This window comes from Malaclemys terrapin, chromosome 2 (genome assembly GCF_027887155.1).
Source record: "Malaclemys terrapin pileata isolate rMalTer1 chromosome 2, rMalTer1.hap1, whole genome shotgun sequence".
Lineage (NCBI taxonomy): Eukaryota > Metazoa > Chordata > Testudines > Emydidae > Malaclemys > Malaclemys terrapin.
Window position 1 is genome coordinate 101,028,432 of NC_071506.1, and position 22,257 is coordinate 101,050,688.

The 22,257-nt window shown below is 44.4% G+C and overlaps 1 protein-coding gene across 7 annotated transcripts in view; it reads right to left on the reverse strand.

Moving 5' to 3' along the window:
• Positions 1 to 22,257, reverse strand: part of MBP (myelin basic protein) — a 188,018-nt gene that overhangs the window by 97,798 nt on the left and 67,963 nt on the right. For all 7 annotated transcript variants that reach the window (XM_054021211.1, XM_054021216.1, XM_054021215.1 and 4 more), the window contains one exon: positions 722 to 818. In XM_054021211.1, the coding sequence (XP_053877186.1) occupies positions 722 to 818 (97 nt within the window). The remainder of the gene's footprint in view (positions 1 to 721; positions 819 to 22,257) is intronic.

Genomic DNA, 22,257 nt, shown 5'->3' on the forward strand with positions numbered 1-22,257 from the left:
GACATGCACACCATAGGACTGCACAAGCATTACAAGGGCTATAGGGGATTTTTAAACTAAGAGGATAGGAACACAGCATTAATTTTGCAGCTGTTCTGTCAACAAACAAGTACAGAGAGAACCAAACATAAAATGAATTCTGTCTCAGTGTCTTATATTAACCCCTCCTTGCATGTTCCCCCTCCCCCCAGATGAAACTCTCTAAGGAAGCCCAGAAACCACAGATCGAATAGAAGAGGAAAGCTGGGAGCATCCATCCAAGTCTTCAGAGGACTTTACAGTGGACTGAAGAATTGACTCTGAAAATTAAATTTTATCCACTGCAGGTTTAAATTATCAAATGCATCGTTTCCACATTTAGTAAAAAAATTACTCAGTTTCAGTGCCTTAGTTTCCCCAGATTCCTAAAGTTCCTGCTCTAGAAAGCAGTGCTGCCCACAGATCCATTGGCTGAAAACCTTTGACGTCATTCTCCACGCTATCATCATCACTGGCTTTAATGGACTTACACTGCCACAAAACCATTGTTTCTTTTCCTAATCACAGTCTTAAAGCAGGAGAAAATGTTTATTATAAGAAAGATCTATAAGCATGCTCTAACACTATCTCAGCAAAAACTATGAAAGAATAGGAGTAAATTCTTTAAACCAACAGTAGTGTACTATTACTCTGTAAACGGTGCTACAGTGCAAGCTTATTTTCCAGTTCTTCGGATACATACCAAACACTTCATTATCTTCTGAGGGTTGTTTGGTTAGTCTGGCTGCTTTAGGGCTTGCTTTATTTTCAGCTTCCTCCACTTCCTCCACTTTTGTCTCCTGTAACACAAATACTTCTTTAGATATACCATTTCAGGTAGCAGCTGCAAGGAATATTATTGACATTATTCAACAGCAAAAACCAACCAAAAAAGAAAATCCAAACCCCTCTGAAACAAATATTTCTCTTAAATATGTTTTTATGAAATGGATACATTCTTATGTAAATGATGAAACACTGCTTTTACAATTTCATGCACGTGCATGCATATATACAGAATATATAGAAAATAAACCACAGAAAAAACAGAATTTTACTATTTTTATGAGTTTGGGGCAATCTAACAGCTCACTGGAAGCTCCTCTTCTTTCTGTCACTTTCTAATTATGTGGTGGTAAAACCAAATTGATGCATCTGCTCTGCATTTTCACCAGGGATTATTTTATAAAGAACTTTTTTCCCCCCCACTCCCTTCATTGGAAGCCATTTTAGTTAGTTATGGTTACGGTCAGCAACATGGCTGTATTACTTGTTTTCACTCCCTCTTTCCTATTTCTGTAATCCAATGCTCTATACTGTCAAACTAAAATTACACGCTCCTTGAGGCAGGTACTCTCTCTTCCTTTAGGTCCGGGCAGGACCTAGCAGCATAGGACCTCAGTCTGTTTAGAGCTGTAGGTAACATAGTAATACAAACAGCAATACTGATAATAGTATTTATACAATTGTAATATGTGATGTCACATGCCTTTCATTCCCTCCCACCATGACAGTGTCTCTCCAATGACGGCATCAGCACAGTTCTGCACCACACGAAGGGGCTAGATTTGGGGAAAATGCACACCCCCTGTGCTCCGCAAAGGGCCCATGCTTGCCAGCACACAAGGAGACTTGTGGTAACATTACCAGACCCTTGCAGTCACTCAATAGGCACCTACTTATTGGCTGCTTCTTCCCCATCATGCCCCTTCACACATACAGAGCCTGAGCCCATTTCTGTGGTGTGGTCGGAATGGAAGAAGGCTTCTGAGCCAGGCACTGAGGGGAGAACCTGGGCAGAGGGGAGAACATGAGGGATAAGGAGATGGTTTGGGGAGAAACCACCACACAGTAACTAGGAAGATATGGGCCTGGGTTCTAGAACCTTGTGAGGTGGGAAGGTCCCAGAGCTCATGCTAGAGCCCGAGCATCTACACCGCAATTAAACAGCCCCTTAGCCTGAACCCTGTAGCACAAGTCAGCTGGTACAGGCCAGCTGCGGATGTCTAAAGCAGCATCGCCATACCCTCAGTGTTTCCGAGCCAATGCTCGAGTGTCCACGCTACACTGTAAACTGGGCCCGGGTCTCTCAGACATGCTAATGCAGCCATACCTCACTACATAGACCTTCTGACTTTGGTCTGCAGCTTGAGCTGCAGCCGCACCACGAGCTGCAGCCGCACCACAAAATGACAGGGCTTGGACACAAGTCACAGTAGGACACAGGCTCTGACCCACCCCGTTAGCAGGGTCCCAGGATCCAGATCCTGAGTGCCTGTTGACCCGAATCTGCCTGATTTATATATGGAGGGAAGAGCCTGGGCTTAGTATGCAGTGTAGACATACTCTATTTGTAAACTCTTTAGGGCTTAAATCATGGGAGAAATCCTGACCGCGGTGAGGTCAGTCGATGGCAAAATTCACATTAACTAAACTAAGACCAGGATTTGCCCCATGTTTTCTTCTGTGTTCCTACAGCACCTAGTACAATGGGGGCCCCATCAAGATGGAGGCCTCTGCATGCTACTGAAATAAAACTGTTAAGGAGTGAGACTGGCCAAAAACAGCTCATTTTTCATTGACCTCTTGTTTAACCGGATAAAACTGGTTCTCTCAAAACATCAAGAAGAAATTCTATATGTATTTAGGAAATTTAGCAAAACTTGTTCATTTTATGTGTGAAAATTATAAAGTTTTCACCTTAAGATTAGTTTAACAGCTTTTAAAACTGACAGTTCTGTAATGGGAGCATGCTGTGCATTCAGTTCCCATGCCAACCTCATAGCAGTCAGTGAGGCACATAGCAAAGTAATAATAATGACAATCACAAACATCCAGCTTATAGCATTGTGTACTGGCACTGTATATACCAGTCAGGTACTCAAAACAGATGCATGCAGATAGGAAGTCTGGCATGCATGATCAAATATTTGGAAAAGGGCCCAAAATGACTAATGCAGTATTAAGTATTTCTAGAAAGGGTTTATTAAGAGCTAGAAAGAAACATCAAAAGTCTTTTACCCCAATTTTCAAGAGCAGACAGTATATTAAACTGCTCAAATAGCTGATCACTGAGAATGCTATTCAATACAAAGAACTGGATGATTCACAGGATTAGTAATTAACTACAGGATACTTCACTTTGAGGATACCATTTTTGGCACAGGTAAGTAGCAATGAAGTATAATCTGATGGCTTCTCAGTGGCTAATATGAAACAAGCTGATGGAATGTATCTAAATTCCTAGTAGACTGATGCCCATATTCCAATTTGCATCTCTTGACAGTCTCAACAGATATGCCAAGGGCTGACTATGCATGGGTGTGATTCAAAGCATCCTGTACTCTGACCTTACATTCTACTGTAATAATCTTGCACAACATATGCTTTGGGAGGTATCATTTGATAACTAATAATGTGCTGGTCAATATCATCATGGTGGAATGTATGCAGCAACATTATACGTAAAGTTATGAATTCTCCCTGAATTATGCTGGTGGCACATTTTCAAACCCATGCAGCCCCGTGTAGAAAGAACTAGTCAAGCAGGTCTTAATGGGATGTGTAAACAGAATCCTCAGACAGCAAGAGGGGAAAGAAAGAAGATAAAGAAAATCTGCACTGCAGCATACATAAGTGAAAAGAAACAGCCTGAAGCCTCCTTCCTTCTTGCTCTCAGCTTGAAAGAACTTTCTCTAGGGGTCACTCACAGGAAAATGCATTTCAAAGGGTGACTGAACTATAAAATTGATAGGTTTCAGAGTAGCAGCCGTGTTAGTCTGTATCCGCAAAAAGAACAGGAGTACTTGTGGCACCTTAGAGACTAACAAATTTATTAGAGCATAAGCTTTCGTGGACTACAGCCCACTTCTTCGGATGCATATAGAATGGAACATATATTGAGGAGATATATATACACACATACAGAGAGCATAAACAGGTGGGAGTTGTCTTACCAACTCTGAGAGGCCAATTAATTAAGAGAAAAAAAAACTTTTGAAGTGATAATCAAGATAGCCCAGTACAGACAGTTTGATAAGAAGTGTGAGAATACTTACAAGGGGAGATAGATTCAATGTTTGTAATGGCTCAGCCATTCCCAGTCCTTATTCAATCCGGAGTTGATTGTGTCTAGTTTGCACATCAATTCCAGCTCAGCAGTCTCAGTGACAGACCTGCGGGTGGCTATATTACAACAGAAAAACTTTAAAAACAGACTCCAACGAGAGACTGCTGAGCTGGAATTGATGTGCAAACTAGACACAATCAACTCCAGGACTTGATTGATCCTGGTGTCTGGTGTCATTGGCAGGTTCGTCAGGTGGTGGTGCTAGACCTGTGTTGCGCCTGGTTGAGGTGGTGTAGCACGTGTGTTCTCAAGGATGCGATGCCCATGGTGCCCAATACTGCCATGGTGGTGGGTAGCGCATAGGTGGTGCCATCCAGGGGTTCACTCCCCAGGGGGCAGGATCCTGAGAACAGGCTGAGGTAATTTTCCTAAAACCTCTGTTGACTGGGGATGGGAGGGTTGATACGGAGAAAAACCCTCCTGTGGTCCAGTTTCCTCCTCACTGGAGGAAGACTGTTCAAACCCTGACTCTGCCATCGAAGAGAAACAGGCATTCAGCAGGGGAGACTGCAGGATAGGTGACACCAGCAGATCTCTTGCCTGAGTGAAGTGAAGTGGTGAGGCTCCTGCGTGAGGTGAAGGCTGTGCAGGAGGGAGTTGCAATGAGGGAACATTCCTCTGAGCCGAGGTTTTGGTTCTTGGCCCACTGCCAATCAGTTCCACGGGTGCCGGTGCCGGGAGGACAGCATCAGCCTGCAGGGGGCCAGGCAGGGTGTGGAATGTCGGCACCACGTCCGTCGCGGTGCCAAACGGTGCCAGAAGAGAGGCAGGCAGCTGAAAGCCTGAAGGCGGTTTTCGCACAGTGCCGGAGGAGCCCGGCTTGTCAAATGTGCTCAAGTGGGGGAGCACAGGCAGGGAAGCGGTAGATCTGCCCAGGGAGGGCTTGTGTCTCAGGACTTCCTTTGAAGCTGACAAAAAAGGCCCTTTCTTATCAGATTTCTTTTGTTTGTTTGAGGCGGGGGGGCTGTGGTGGGCAGCGGAGCTGGAATCAGCGCCTGGGTCTGAAGCCGCTCCTAGGGATTTCTGGAGGAGGAGGAGGAGGAGTTTCAGTTTAAGCTCCCTGTCCCTCCGTGCCCTGGAGCTGAGTTTTCTGCAGTGGGCACATTTTTGAGGAATATGGGTCTCCTCCAAACATTTTATACAGTGTGAGTGGCCATCTAATAGCGGGATAGCGTCCTTGCAGTTTGAGCAGCGTTTAAAGCCTGTGGAGCCAGGCATGGCTGAAGCCACTGCCGCTGCCAGGAAAGTTTTTTTTTGTTTTTTTTTTTTTAAGATAAAAATGGTAACTAACTAACAACAAACTAACTAGAAGGGTAATTGTAACAAGAGAAAGGAATTTCCTAACGAGTCTGCTGAGCTCCGTCTCAGGCCGGGGACGGTAGAGAAGGAACTGAGGAGACCGGCCACACATGCATCCTGTTAAGCTAGACTCACAGCGGGGGAAGGGGGGAGCTGCTGCGCATGCGTGGCCGGCACGAGTACTGCTGCAAAAATCTCCGAGCAAGGGCACAGGGACGCACCAGCACCTGGAGTGGAGCACCCACAGGGACATCTCTCGAAGAAGAACTTCAGCTTTTTCATGAATATGTTGAGATTTCGCAGATCTAGAATATGCCTGAGCCTATCCTTGGCCTTCAGGATTAGGAAATATTGGGAATAAAATCCCTTGCCCCTGAAATCTTGAGGGACCCCCTCTATTGCTCCATCTTCTAGCAGCATTTGCATCTCCGTATGAGAAGTTGCTCATGAGAAGGGTCCCTGAAGAGGGACGGGGGAACAGATTTGGAGAAAATATCCGAATTCTACCATTTGTAAGACCCCATTGGTCCAATCTGATCTGGGCCCAGGCATGGTAGAAATGGGATAGATGGTTCACAAAACAGGGGAAAGGATCCAGGATTATGCCTGGTGCATTGCCCCTAGACATATCTTCAAAAGTTTTGCTTGGGGTCCAAAGACCCTTGCCAAGCCCTGGCTCTGGTTGGAAGAGAGAGGAGATGGATGCCTCCTGTTATTTCTGCCCCGCTTCCTGTTATCCTGTCTAGAATAAATAGGGTAGAAGCGTGGGGGAAGCTGAGGTTTGTGGGGCTGGTGAATGGAGCTCCAGATTTTAAATGGCATTCGTGAGTCTTTGAGACTGTGGAACTTGGGAGTCCATTTTCTCTGAGAACAGCCCTGATCCATCGAAGGGCAAATCCTAAATTGTTTGTTGGACCTCATTCTGGAGGCCTAAAGCCTGCAGCCACGAGCTCCTTCACATGGCTATAGCGGTCAACATTGTGCAGGTTGCCGAGTCCACTGAGTCAAGTGTGGCTTGCAAGGCGGTCCTTGCTATAACCTTGCCCTCTTCGATGATGGCCCCAAACTCTGACTGGGATTCAGTTGGGAGCAACTCCTTAAACTTAGACTGTTCCAAGAATTGAAGTTGTAGCTTCAATTGGTTGGCAATCCGAAGCTGGAGCCCTCTGGTAGAGTAGACCTTTTGGTTGAAGAGGTCCAGCTTCTTTGCCTCCTTGCCTGATGTCTCTTGCATGGTGCCGGGGGCTGTACTGGCCCTGGTCTCATTCGTGGCTTTGACCTTGGTCTTGGAGCCTCACGGTGGTTCCTGGACCATAGAGGATGTTGGGGCAGCCCACCTTTCCAAGGCAGCCAACAGAGATCTGGAACCCAGCCCGAGGGCTTGGTGGAAAGGCCCCGGGGTCCAGAAGGGCCACTGTGCCAGCACCTACCATTGCGGTGGCCAGGGCATCATGCTGAACTGCTGTCCCTCCTCTTGTCTCAAACGGTGCTGCAAGCGGTGCCAGCTCCATTTCGAGACATACGACTCTGGCTCTGAACTGGAAGACGACTCTGATCCCAGAGACCACAGCGGTGCCAAACGGGGTGGTGCCAAGGAGCGGTGTCGAGGGGACAGCGACCAGTATTGCATCATGGTCGATTTGCCTTTGGACTGTACAGCACTTCTCTGCAGTGCCAGTGCCCGCGGAGCTGTCATAGCTATGAGGTGCCTGGCCACCTCGAACATGTCTTTAAGAAAGAGTCGTGGGGGGGTCGCCCCAGGCATAGGCTTCTGGCAGGACCCACGTGGTTTGAACCCATGAGACTGAGGCATGCCCCGGTCCCTGGGAGGGGACAACGCAGTGAATGAAACCCCAACAGAAACTTATCTAATTCTATAAACTACTTGAAACACTAACACTAAGTTAACTATTTACAGGTACAAAGAGAAAAAGTACGAGGGGATCGCTTGACATAGAAAGAGAAGGGAGCAGCTCCAACAACCATCACGGGCGGTAAGAAGGAATTGAAGAGGCAGTGGATCGGCAGGAGCCTATATGCACCGCCATAAAGGCGCAACTCCAGGGGGCTCCATAGACAAACAGACCGATACCACTAAGGGAAAAACCTTCCGACAACTGTACACGAAGCGCGCGCACACCTACTTGGAATCGACATGAGCAAGCACTCGAAGAACCAGCATTACTGGAAGCCAGAGCATGACTGGTGTATGCTGAACAGGCCACTGGGATCAGAGCTGTTGGACCAGGGCTGTAGTTAAACACAGTCACTCAGGATGTAATCTACATGCTGGCAGGTTGGATGCTACAACAGAAAAGCATCGGGAGGCACCCAAGATTGCAGGGCCGGGGTGACACAGTCCCTTGCTGGCCTGGATTGCACCCTGGAACGTCATATGAGGTATCACTTGAAAACTAATAACTCACAAGCCAATACTACCATGGTAAATATATGCAGCAACGTCGTATGTAAAGGTTATGAATTCCCCCTTGTTGAAAACCAGACAGCCTTGGCTCAGCAAAAGTTGTTAAACAGGCCTATTCTAAAATAAAGGAATGTGTGTTTACTTCAATTTACATACAAAACCTTGAACTAAAACTTACTAGATTAAATTTTAGATTTAGATGTGTTTTCACTTTTTTTTGCTTGTAACCATTTCTAACTTTCTCTCTTATACTTTAACTCACTTAAAATGTGATCTTCTTTTATTACTAAACTTGTTTTACTATTAATCTAAACCAACAGTGCTCTGTTTGTACTAAAGTGAATGTCAATTCCAGTTAACATGGCAAGCTGGTGGGCTTTGTCTCCTTAAAGGAGACAACAGATTTTATTCTCTCTGAATGTCGCAGAAGAAAGCTGGACAAGGATTGGCCTAGCGTCTCCAAGAACTGGCATTAATCTCCTGGTCACTATTGAAAGCAATCCTGGAGATTTTAATAGGATATTTTAAGAAAACAACATTACATCATGTTGGGGAAATAAAATCTCCCAGAATAGCTTCAGTCAGAGTTGGCAGCCTTAACAAGACTACACACGTCTGGGGCAGTTCAGTATTGGGGGAGTGTTGGGGTCACTGTCTAATACAACCAAGTCTGGTAAAGACAAAAATGCATCTGCAATAACTGATGGCAGGCTGTTGGATTCAAACTGGTTGAATCAGAGCTGTACAGCATACCGACCACAGAGTACATGGTGGCTGCTAGTTGTGTGTATGTCCCAGGCAGGGAGCCACAAGTAGCAGAAGCATTTTGAGGCATTCAGGGTTATAATACAAGTGGTGACACAACCTCTCACTGGTCTCAACTGCACCCCAGAATGTGAGAATGGCGCCCTCAGGTTTCCAGGTCAGGGGAATCTAAGAGAGTTTCATTGTTATTTGTGCTGAACCTGTTCTAGGAACAAGCACAGACACTTGGTATTGACATCAGCTCTATAAGGCCCTAGACGGGGACCCAGACAAGAACCCAAGTCTAGCACAAGGCAGAGCAGAAAGCATTAAGTACACCTGCATGACACGACTTCTTTCACAAACATGGAAATTAAATTTTACATAATATTTAAATAAAAAATATTTATAAGAATATTTAGTAAAGCACTTGATTACTGGCATAACTGAAATTTGCAGCTTTGTATAAACACAGAATGGTCCAGTGTGGACCAGATGCTCTAAAAGCATTTTTCCATTACAGAGAAGGAATTTAAAATCTAGTTTTAGCCAGCTGTTTTAATTCCCCATTCTGGTGTCCTAACATGCCCCCTGCTCTAATGAATTGAACTGTGAAAACATATTCCCTCACATTGCCTGAGCTGTGCTTAGAGGGATTCCTTCGTCCATGGCCACAAAGTGCTTGTGGTAGATTTTAAAATAAAAGCACATTATGTAAGTCATCTCTACTATAACTCCATTGAAGTTAACTGTGACCTTCAGGTTAGATTCAAAATGCAATTTGGGAGGCGGGGGTAAAATATGCTTATTTTGTATGATTGCTCTATAAGACCTACACCTTCTCCCCCATTTAGGATGAGATTTAAAGAAGGTAAAACATTTAGGCCCTGATTCATGAAAGCATCCCTCTTCAGGAAGGGTGCTTAAATATCTGCTTAACTTTAAGCACATACTTAAGTTCCATGAATTAAATTTGAGATGTGGTTAAAGTGCTTTCTGAACAGAGATGGCCTTAAGCACATGCTTAGGGTTCCTGAATCTAGGTCTTAATCTTTACTTATGCACAATCACACAGTCTTGGGGCCCATGCTCCATTCCACTGTGACAAAGAGCAAAATCACAGATTGTTGAGACAAAATTTGTTATGTCCTATCTGAACAAGTCCAAATTTCATCCAGAATTTTACAAAGACCCTAACACACCAAGCCAATGCCCATGGGTCACGATAGATGGTAGTGACCAAAACCCTTGAATATACTTTATTTACATTCAACTGAAAGAGAGTTCTCTCTTTGAAAACTATTCAGATGATCTCCTATTATGAAAGTTTTTTAAAAAGAAGGATCTATTCCAGCAGAACTAGCTTCAATGAACCGGTACACAAAATAAAAGCTGCAGTGGAGACAGACTTAACTTACGTTAAATATTTTCTTAGTTTCACACACCTGCAATTGTTTGGGTTTTTTTTAACTCCTCGTTCCCCCACACAACAAAAAAATCCTTGCCTTACCCCCACCGTGTTCACACCCTACCATGCATTAAATGTAAATGAACACTAATCTCTATTTTTATAAGCAACTTTTTATTTTGAAAATGGCTATAGTCAAAAAATGTTCAATTACTAAATTATTAAATATTTGCAATGAATTCCAACAAATTCCAAAGTGCATTTACAAAGGAATGCTGCTACCAGGCCGGCAATGACATGGTCACCAAAAGCTTCAGAGGTGTAATTTATCACCAGTGATAAATATAAACTTAATACCCAGCCGGACCATCTTGAGGACCTAGCTAGAGATGGTTCTGGGTGATGCTCGATCAGCAAGGAGGCCATGCCCCTTTTGGATTTGTCAGGATGATGATGAAGTATTTCCAAACAACCAACCCAGGCAATTCCAATAGTGATATGGAACTTCCGTGATTTTTTGGATATAGCTTTATGTATTACAGTCAGATAAATAAATGTATTTGAGAATTAACATTCTGCTTCTATCAATGCAAATCTTGAGAATCTTCCTTGATTCAGTGAGGAATGTCTTTTTACCAGTGTAAGCTATGAACAGGTTCATTCTGAAGAGGCTACAGTAAAAGATAGAGACAGAAAACATGCAGTACAACACAGCTACATCTGCTGCAATTTATTTCCTGTGGAAATGTAAGGATTTCTTGTGCTGGTGAACTTGCTGTCTGGCTCATTTTAGCAAGATTTTGTAGTTATGTTGCCAGCTCTTTATCTACACCTAAATGGATATTAGTTTGGTCCTTTTTTTTTTCCCCTGGAGAGCTCCACACTTTCCTCTCACTTCATGCACAGAAAGATTACTGCAGGATTTGTTTCTGCAAAGAACACCAAAATGTATGAATTTTGGAATTCAGATACTAGATGAGACTATTCAGAAGATTAGTGTTGTATCCAGCAGTGTACTGAAGAAATCATTTTTGAATTTGTATTTTGCTTTTTTATTTTACCCTACCCTTCATCATCAAATCAGCCTTTTTACTTGTTTATCTCAGGGAATTCAAATAATACATTTAATTTGTGTGCCATCCCAATAGCATCAACAAGAATACACCCACAAAAGTGACTTGTATCAAGAATTCTAACTGAGCCAGACATGTCAGTTGAAGCATTCTGGCAAGACCTTCCTGACAGTCTACTTCAGCAAGTACATATACCAAACTGACTGGCTCAAAATCAAAATATAGGGCCGTGCATCATTTAGCATTGTGGTAATACCAGTGTGCAATTCAAGAGTATGTTGATTTCAATATTTTCCACATCTCTAACAGTGCAGCTTGAACATTTTCAGCTGATAATCAACTGCCTTCATAGATTCAATCATGTATTGCTAATGTGCTGCAGAAAGAATCTTTGGAGTCATGGCTATACTATTTCTACACTAAACAACAATGTGGGTGAAGAGGCATACATCACAGAGCTTCTGAGAACTGCCTGAGCAATTTCTGAGGAACAGGCTCCATCAGTGACAAATGTTCATTTTATAGAAATTATATGGGACATAAACACCTCTAGAATTTGGCACTTTTATGAGGTTGTACATGCCAGCTTTATTTTCTTTGCCAGTACTATCACCATCTTTCTTCACTAGTCCATAAACACCCAAATTACATTCCTTCTGAAGAAACGTCTCTGTTAATACTTGCCCTGTTCACAGAATACCAGAAAATGTTCCCTGATGCTTCAGTCAAAGTGATGTTCATGAACCTCAAGATGACCCACATCTGTTTTGTGATGAATGTTAGGTGTGCAGTCCAGGACCACAGAACAGTTTTAAACTTGGTCCCAATTGTTATTGTGGTCTTACCTGAAACAAGAGGAATCTTTTTTTTTTTTTCCTAGATGGCCTTCCTGAAATAGTGGTCAGATCTCCCCTGGTTCTTTATCCAATGAACTCAATTCAGATGTTACATTTTCAAATTCTGTCATCACTAACTCAAAAAAATCCCACATTTCTTTGAATATAGACTCTTACAGATATTACATAAGACCAAGTGCCCCCCCCCCCCACACACACACACGGTAATGTTTACTGACTCCACACCAGTACATTATTTCTGTCTCAGTGATATTTTTTGCCATTTTACAGAATTCTAGTCTCAGATTCTTACCATTGCTTTGCATTTTTAAGATATTTCTAATGCTCTCAGGTTTAGTTCAGTATTTGGATGTTTCCTGCAAGTCATTAAAGCCTCCAATGTCATGATGAGTTTCAGTTCTCTCAATAATTTGCAGGAAAAGTGAAATAATGGAATTTGTTTTAAACAGTAGGTAAACCACATTCGCTGAATTCTCCCCCCCACACCATCATTCCCAAATAGTTTTCTGGTGTAATCTCCTTCTCTCTTCATTCACTGGGAAGTCTGATTTTTCACTTCTAAAAGTCTGTACACAACTGCAGCCATTTGAGCCTAATTAGGTATGGTATCATTACGTGGCCAAGTTCCAAGATCTCCCAGTGAAATCTCAGAACTTTCCATCAGATCAAAACTGACATCTACGGTATATGTGGTGAATGCCACTATCAATAAAGCCTTGTATGAGGTGAAAAAAAAAAAAAAAAAAAAAAAAAAAAACTCATCAAGCATACCATTTAACAAAACAAAAAGTTCCTCAGCGTTAACAATTGCAATTCCCCATTGCATTTAAATCCCACGTTCTACACTGTGGTGCTACAGCTGCTAATTTCACCAGCACCCCAAATTCAAAGAAAGGACTCCAAACAAAAAAGGGACCCCGTAACTGCAGACTCTATAGTATCACAAAGGCCAGCTGTGATACATGCTGAAAAAGGACATCTTCCCAAACCTTTGAAGATAGAGTTAGTATATTTTAAATTATTTTTGTTCTAAAAGTTACCAAGAAGCCACAATAAAACTGCTGAAGTCCATCTCCTAGGCAAATTGCTTCCCCTCATCATTGTCAGTTCTATACATAATTTCCACCATTGTTACAGTATGCCTCCATACTTTCTATTCTTTATTACCCTGTTGCATATTGACTTCTCCAATATGCTAACCTTTTGTGGAGATATAGATATATGCATGCATGTATGTATGTATGCATAACTTGTGAGAACATACAAAGGAAATTGATTAATAGCAAATGAATCATAAGAAATTCAACTCCCAAACAAGTACAGGCAGAGATGCAAATCACCATCATCATACCCTCATGCATAGCACTGATCAATAGATCGACTTTACATGGTTTCCTGAGGATCAGAGTGGAGACACCCATCAACTAAGACTACATCTACACTGCACGCTTCTTTTGGGATTGTGTAGAGTATGTACTTGGATAGCGCCCTCCAACACAGGTATAAGTAGCCATTCCCCACTGCCTCCCCCCCACCAGATCCTTTCCTCACCACAGTGAAAGGCTTTGGCAGCAGGGAGCAACTGAAGCCTTTGCCTGACATGCTCAGCTACACATCACAGCATGGATGCAGTGTGCTATTCACTGTAGCATGTAGCTACATGTCCACTACATGCCACCATAGATGCTCAAATCCAGGGATAAGGAGCAAAAGCACATCAGCTGTTTTTAACTGAAGTGGCACATACCATACAGGGAATTAAAGATCAATAGCAGCACCAGAAATTGTATCTGGAAGTGAATAGGGAGCCAGTGGAACATCTGGCGTGCCAGTGTAATGGGTGACCTGCGGCTAACATCACTAAACGAGCACCCTGTTCTGCATCAGCTATAGTGGCTGGGTGGTCTTCACAGGTAGGCCCCATGCAGAGCACTTTACAGCAATCTAATTTGGAGGTCACATGATTGAGTGCATCAAGGGCCACATCGGAGAGAAATGGCCATAATATTTTGGGAAAAAGCAAGTGGAAACAGGCATTTCTAGTCACAAATGTCTCCAAGTGTACCTGGGGAAGTTATCCCACCCTTTATAAAAGAGGTTCATCTCCTGTACCAAGTGGGTAGACAGGTATTTCTGCCACCTGGATGCTTCCACCAACCAACCAACCATACTCTCCATCTTATCTGGATTGAGTCTTCGTCAGCTTGTTCTCATGCAAGCCCGTATTTTAGCTGAGTAACAATATTCTGCCCTCTACATTTGATGAAAAGAAAGTGTAGGCCATGCGTCATCAGCAGAATGATAACACTGCAGCCCAAATTGCCTCTGTATGATTTTTAGTGGCCTTACATACACGCTGAACTGGAGAGATGACAGCAACGGACTCTGTGAAACTGCTCCTGAGCATTCTTCCAGTCGATGAGCAATTGCCTTTAATACCACTATCTGGGATCTCTGTGAACGGTAATAGCAAATACCAAAAGCAATTCTCTTTCCTCCAGCCAGGATCAAAGTCAAATCAATGGTATATTGCAGGCTGCTGATTAAATCTAATATGTCCATTCAGACTCTCTGACACTTATTCTTCACTAGGAGATCATCAACCACTGAGACCAGTACAATCTGAATATATCAAATAGGATTGAGAGCAGTCACGGAAATCTGAGGACCCTAATTCATCTAGAGTTGTCACTCCACAAACTTCTCAATAGCCTGATCCAAAAAGAACAGGCTAAAAGGACAGTGTGTGTGTGCCATAGTTAGGCAGATAAAGCATCAACATCAGGATTATTAAAAGAGGGGAAAATAGCAAAATGACAACGTTTGCCATACATTAAAAATTCAGGCCTAAATTGTCCAAAAATTATTAATGTGATCTGGCTTTATAAAAAGACGGAGGAAACTGAAATATAAAATCCCAAGAACAAAAAATTATGTTCAGGTTATGACAAATCAATAATAGCAACAAAATTACAGCTACTTACAGCTGCTCCCATTTCTTTTTTGTGTCTAAGAACTGCAGCACAAAGTGTGAGGACATTGTAGACTAAAATACCTCATGTACTGTGACACTGAAGCATAAATAGATGAGCTAACAGGATGCAATGGGTCATCACTTCTTTGCTTTTACTGGTTCAATCAATTTTCAGTCATGGAACAAAACACCTAGAAAATTCTTTCAGGGATCCGAACAATATAAATGTGGTACGAAAGGTTTTTTACACCGATAAGACATATATCTATATCTATATAAAATGTAATTACCCACAAAAGTTGGAGTCCTAACCTATACAAGACAATAAATATCTATGCCAGAGAGAGACATGAAGAACATTAGGCATGTAGAAAATGCAAACATCTGCTGCATGTTTTATTTTACTTGACATTTCTGTTTGGTCCAACCCCTCTCACAGTGTTTTAACAAGTCACAGTAATAATGTCATAGGAAAAATGCTCAGCTATGGATTCCCTCACTTAGGCAAAACTTTTCTGTGAAATCAGGTGGAGTTTTGCCTAACTAAGAGTGAATCCCAAGCTATCAAATTCATCCAGATCATACAGTAAATAAATATGTAAATATAAGCAAACATTTTACCTTTAATTAATAAAAGCTGACAATAATGCACTTAGTCTCTATTCTAGCCAATGGAGATATTTCAAGCACTGTCCATTGTTGGAAAATGTGGAACAATATCATTCTTACCAATTGACATATTCCAACATAGGATATGAAAGGAAATTAACTTTTTCCCCTAGAATATATATATACACACTAATTTACACCAACTGAGAATTTGGCTCACATATTTCATATTAATATGGATATAATTTTAGATAAATTAGTTGAATTGTTTTTCCTTAAATAGGCAATTGAGGAAATACTGAAAATTGCACACTCCACAATCAAAAGCTAAGGTCAAGATTTTCAAAAGTGACTAGTGATTTGGGGCATCTCAGTGTTTAGGCACTCGAGACACCCCAAGGAAGGGCCTGATTTTCAGACACTAGGTGCACAGTATTTGTGAAAATCAGATCATTTTCTAATGTCACGACTTGGGGCAAATCCCAAAATAGAGGCACCCATAATCACAAGTGCAGCAGGTTCGATAACTACCAGCTACTGCTTTTCATATGACCACAGTAGGGTTGGTCAAAAAGTGATTTTAGCATTATTAGCATGGTCAATTCTTTCTAAAGGAGAGACATACAGCTAGACTGATCAAAACAAATAATGCACAAACAATTTTTTAAATTCCATTGAAGGCCAGTAACTCTGTTTCTCTTCTCTCTCCAAGTCAATGGAGTTGCATCAGATAATTTGAACTTTAGATACTCAAATGTAGTTCTGAGTATATTCCAAGGGAATAATACAGCTGTAACATAAAAAGGCATGCTCCTTTGTTCTGTAATTGAAAGGGGTACAGAAGGAAGAGAACTGCAAACAACTGGTCTTGGAAAACATATTTTTGATGCTTCTGCAGCCTAAAAGGTCTCTCTCTGCTTCAAAAGACCTTCACACAGTGGGTAAACAAACACAAATTCAGCCACATTCCTCTGGCATTACTACCTATGCACACAAAAAAGGATTCAAAGTATGATAGTGATCCTGGTCCCCAAAGCTTTAATCATAAGATTAGGCAGCAGCAACAGCTACATGTACTAACTTACACTGGCAGCAGGTTGCGGTATCTTTTATTCTAACAGCAGTATCTTATCAGTTTCTAAGAGACCTGTCCACCTTTCACATTTTAAATCCCACCACCGCATTCAACTGGAGATTACACAAAGAGCAATTTTAAAAAGATATTTTGTCTAGCAAATCCTCAACATTGTGTTCTGAAACAACTTCAGTTGATATTCTATCATAGTAGTCAGGAAATCTGAGCAAAGGGAGGTTTAAACAATAAGAGCCAGTTTCTGATCTCAAACTCATGGAAGTCTGGTCTCAGAGGCTGTCTCCCACACAGCTGCAGGAGCATAGTCCTTAGGTAACAGTGTGTTAGGCTCACCAATAGGCATGTGATCAGAAAAGGTGTCAGTTCTCTCAGACTCCCCCCCCCCCCCCCCCCCCAGCAGGAGCAGTCCATAACATTTTTTAGGCAAATGTCAGGAGTCTGAACCAAAACATATGAGCAACACTGTTCGTTGTTACTAACGTTTAAATAAAACAAGTTATTAGAATATGAGAAAATAGCCAGAATGTATTTTAACTGCAGTTTGGTACTAAAAGTTTTAGGACATCAACGAAGGCTCCTCAGATGAGTGGGAATCATTCTATTAACAACAATGAGCTTCTGATCAGACTTTTGGAAAGGAAAAATATATATTCTTAAGACTTAAAATTGATGTGTTACATATAAGCCATGGCTTCACAGAGCCTTGGAAAATTATTATTTATAGTTTACATAGTCCCAAGTATAGACAGGGTCTATAAAGCTTACACTCTATGGGCTCAGTTGTGGTTTTGCCATGAGCTCAGGGTATGTCTACACTACGAAATTAGTTCAAATTTATAGAAGCCGGTTTTATTGAAATCTGTTGTATACAGCCGATTGTGTGTGTCCCCACATAAAATGCTCTAGGTGCTTTAGTCGGCGAACCGCGTCCACAGTACGAGGCTAGCGTCGACTTCCGGAGCATTGCACTATGGGTAGCTATCCCACAGCTATCCCACAGTTCCCGCAGTCTCCGCCGCCCATTGGAATTCTGGGTTGAGATCCCAATGCCCGGATGATGCAAAACAGTGTCGCAGGCGGTTCTGGGTACATGTCGTCAGGCCCCTCCCCCCGTCACAGCAACGGCAGACAATAGATTCGCGCCTTTTTACCTGGGTTACCTGTGCAGACAACATACCACGGCAAGCATGGAGCCCGCTCAGCTCAGCTGAGCTCACCATCACCATATGTCCTCTGGGTGCCGGCAGACGTGGGACTGCATTGCTACACAGCAGCAGCTGTTAACTGCCTTTTGGCAGTAGACGGTGTAGCATGAGTAATAGCCGTGGGGCTGGCAGCCGTAGGGCTGCATTGCACCAGCCCCTTGCCCTTTGGTAGGCGATGGTATATTATGACTGGTACCCATCGTCGTCGTACTGGAGTGGCTGTCAATCATGGCCACCTGGGCAGACATGCTACTGTTTCGATGATGATGGCTACCAGTCGTAGTATACTATTTTCTGCCAATTGCCCAGTATTGTCTGCTAAGCACCCAGAAGAGGCCGAGGGCGATGTTGGGTGCTGGCAGACGTGGGGCTGGCAGACGTGGGGCTGCATTGCTACACAGCAGCAGCCCCTTGCCTTTTGGCAGACGATGGTATATTATGATTGGTATCCGTCATCATCATACTGCAGAGGCTATCACTCATGCTGCACCGTCGGCTGCCAGCTTAAGATGTAAAAAATAGATTTGTTCTGTATTCATTTGCTTCCCCTTCCTCCGTGAAATCAACGGCCTGCTAAGCCCAGGGTTTTCAGTTTAATCTTTGGGGGGACCATTCTGTGTGACAGTTGTGTGTGTTTCTCCCTGATGCACAGCCACCTTTCTTGATTTTAATTCCCTGTTCCTGTACCTGTACGCCATGTCGTCACTCGGCCCTCCCTCCCTCCCGCCCTCCCTCCTTCTCCTGGTCCATCAGATACTAGTTTCGCACCTTTTTTCTGACCAGGCGCCATAGCTAGCACTGGGATCATGGAGCCCGCTCAGATCACCGCGGCAATTATGAGCACTATGAACACCACGCGCATTGTCCTGGAGTATATGCAGAGCCAGGACATGCCAAGGCGAAACCCGGACCACCCGAGGAGGCGATTGGAGCGCGGCGAAGAGAGTGATGAGGAAATTGACATGGACATAGACCTCTCACAAGGCACAGGCCCCAGCAATGTGGAAATCATGGTGTCACTGGGGCAGGTTCATGCCATGGAACGCCGATTCTGGGCCCGGGAAACAAGCACAGACTGGTGGGACCGCATTGTGTTGCAGGTCTGGGACGATTCCCAGTGGCTGCGAAACTTTCGCATGCGTAAGGCCACTTTCATGGAACTTTGTGACTTGCTTTCCCCTGCCCTGAAACGCCAGGATACCAAGATGAGAGCAGCCCTCACAGTTGAGAAGCGAGTGGCGATAGCCCTGTGGAAGCTTGCAACGCTAGACAGCTACCGGTCAGTCGGGAATCAATTTGGAGTGGGCAAATCTACGGTGGGGGCTGCTGTGATCCAATTTGCCAGGGCAATGAAAGACCTGGTGATATCAAGGGTAGTGACTCTGGGCAACGTGCAGTCAATAGTGGATGGTTTTGCTGAAATGTGATTCCCAAACTGTGGCGGGGCCATAGATGGAACCCATATCCCTATCTTGTCACCGGAGCACCAAGCCACCGACTACGTAAACCGCAAGGGGTACTTTTCAATGCTGCTGCAAGCCCTGGTGGATCACAAGGGACGTTTCACCAACATCAACGTGGGATGGCCGGGAAAGGTACATGATGCTCGCGTCTTCAGGAACTCTGCTCTGTTTCGAAAGCTGGAGGAAGGGACTTTCTTCCCGGACCAGAAAGTAACCGTTGGGGATGTTGAAATGCCTATCGTGATCCTTGGGGACCCAGCCTACCCCTTAATGCCATGGCTCATGAAGCCGTACACAGGCAGACTGGACAGGAGTCAGGACCTGTTCAACTACAGGCTGAGCAAGTGCCGAATGGTGGTGGAATGTGCATTTGGACGTTTAAAAGCGCGCTGGCGCAGCTTACTGACTCGCTCAGACCTCAGCGAAAAGAATATCCCCATTGTTATTGCTGCTTCCTGTGCGCTCCACAATATCTGTGAGAGTAAGGGGGAGACCTTTATGGCGGGGTGGGAGGTTGAGGCAACTCGCCTGGCCGCTGATTACGCGCAGCCAGACACCAGGGCGGTTAGAGGAGCGCAGCAGGGCGCGGTGCGCATCAGAGAAGCTTTGAAAACGAGTTTTGTGACTGGCCAGGCTACTGTGTGAAACTTCTGTTTGTTTCTCCTTGATGAACCCTCCAAACCCCCCCTCCCCCCGACCCGGTTCGCTCTACTTCCCTGTAAACCAACCACCCCACCCCACCCTCCCCTCCCCAATTCGAGCACCACTTGCAGAGGCAATAAAGTCATTGTTTTTTCACATTCATGCATTCTTTATTAGTTCCTCACAGAAGTAGGGGGATAATTGCCAAGGTAGCCTGGGATGGGTGGGGGAGGAGGGATGGAAAAGGACACACTGCATTTTAAAACTTTAACTCTTATTGAAGGCCAGCCTTCTGATGCTTGGGCGATCATCTGGGGTGGAGTGACTGGGTGGCCGGAGGCCCCCCCACCATGTTCTTGGGCATCTGGGTGAGGAGGCTATGGAACTTGGGGAGGAGGGCTGTTGGTTACACAGGGGCTGTAGCGGCGGTCTCTGCTCCTGCTGCCTTTCCTGCAGCTCAACCATACGCTCGAGCATATCACTTTGATGCTCCAGCAGACGGAGCACTGACTCTTGCCGTCTGTCTGCAAGCTGACGCCACCTATCGTCTTCAGCCCGCCACTTGCTCTTTTCATCCCGCCATTCAGCCCGCCACCTCTCCTCTCGTTCATATTGTGCTTTTCTCATGTCTGACATTGACTGCCTCCACGCATTCTGCTGTGCTCTATCAGCGTGGGAGGACATCTGCAGCTCCGTGAACATATCGTCCCTCGTCCTACGTTTTCTCTTTCTAATGTTCACTAGCCTCTGCGAAGGAGAAACATTTGCAGCTGGTGGAGGAGAAGGGAGAGGTGGTTAAAAAAAGACATTTTAGAGAACAATGGGTACACTCTTTCATTACAAGGTCGCATATTTCGGCTTGCAGGCAGCCATGGTAGGCCACAGTGTTTTGGCTTTTTTAACCTTCTTAACATGCGGGAAAGGTTGCAAACAGCAGCGCATTTCCCATATCAAGGATGAATTGGGTTGTCTATTTAAAATGGGTTTTCAATGTAAAAGGAGGGGCTGCGGTTTCCCGGTTAACATGCGGCACAAACCCAAGTAAACCACCCCCCCCCCACACACACACACACGATTATCTGGGATGATCACTTCACCCCTCCCCTCCACCGCGTGGTTAACAGCGGGGAACATTTCTGTTCAGAAGAGCAGGAACGGGTGCCTCTGAATGTCCCCTTAATAAAATCACCCCATTTCAACCAGGTGACCGTGAAGGATATCACTCTCCTGAGGATAACAAAGAGAGATAAGGAATGGATATTGTCTGCATGCCAGCAAACACCGGGACCATACGCTGCCATGCTTTGTTATGCAATGATTCCAGACTACGTGCTACTGGCCTGGCGTGGTAAAGTGTCCTACCATGGCGGACGGGATAAGGCAGCCCTCCCCAGAAACCTTTTGCAAACGCTTTGGGAGTACATAAAGGAGAGCTTTCTGGAGATGTCCCTGGAGGATTTCCGCTCCATCCCCATACACGTTAACAGACTTTTCCAGTAGATGTACTGGCCGCGATTGCCAGGGCAAATTAATCATTAAACACGCTTGCTTTTAAACCATGTGTAATGTTTATAAATATTTACAAAGGTACACTCACCAGAGGTCTCCTGTGTGCCCTGAGGGTCTTGGGTGAGTTCGGGGGTTACTGGTTCCAGGTCCAGGGTCACAAACATATCCTGGCTGTTGGGGAAACCGGTTTCTCCGCTTCCTTGCTGCTGTGAGCTACCTACAGTACCTCCATCCTCATCTTCCTCGTTCCCCGAACCATCTTCCCTGTGTGTTTCTCCAGTGAGAGAGTCATAGCACACGGTTGGGGTAGTGGTGGCTGCACCCCCTAGGATCGCATGCAGCTCCGCGTGGAAGCGGCAAGTTTGCGGCTCTGCCCCGGACCTTCCATTTGCTTCTCTGGCTTTGTGGTAAGCTTTCCGTAGCTCCTTAATTTTCACGCGGCACTGCTGTGTGTCCCTGTTATGGCCTTGGTCCTTCATGGCCTTGGAGATCTTTTCTAATACTTTGCCATTTCTTTTACTGCTACGGAGTTCAGCTATCACTGCTTCATCTCCCCATATGGCGAGCAGATCCCGTACCTCCCGTTCGGTCCATGCTGGAGCTTTTTTGCGATCCTGGGACTCCATCACGGTTACCTGTGCTGATGAGCTCTGCGTGGTCACCTGTGCTCTCCACGCTGAGCAAACAGGAAATGAAATTCAAACATTCGCGGGTCTTTTCCTGTCTACCTGGTCAGTGCATCTGAGTTGAGAGTGCTGTCCAGAGCGGTCACAATGAAGCACTGTGGGATAGCTCCCGGAGGCCAATAA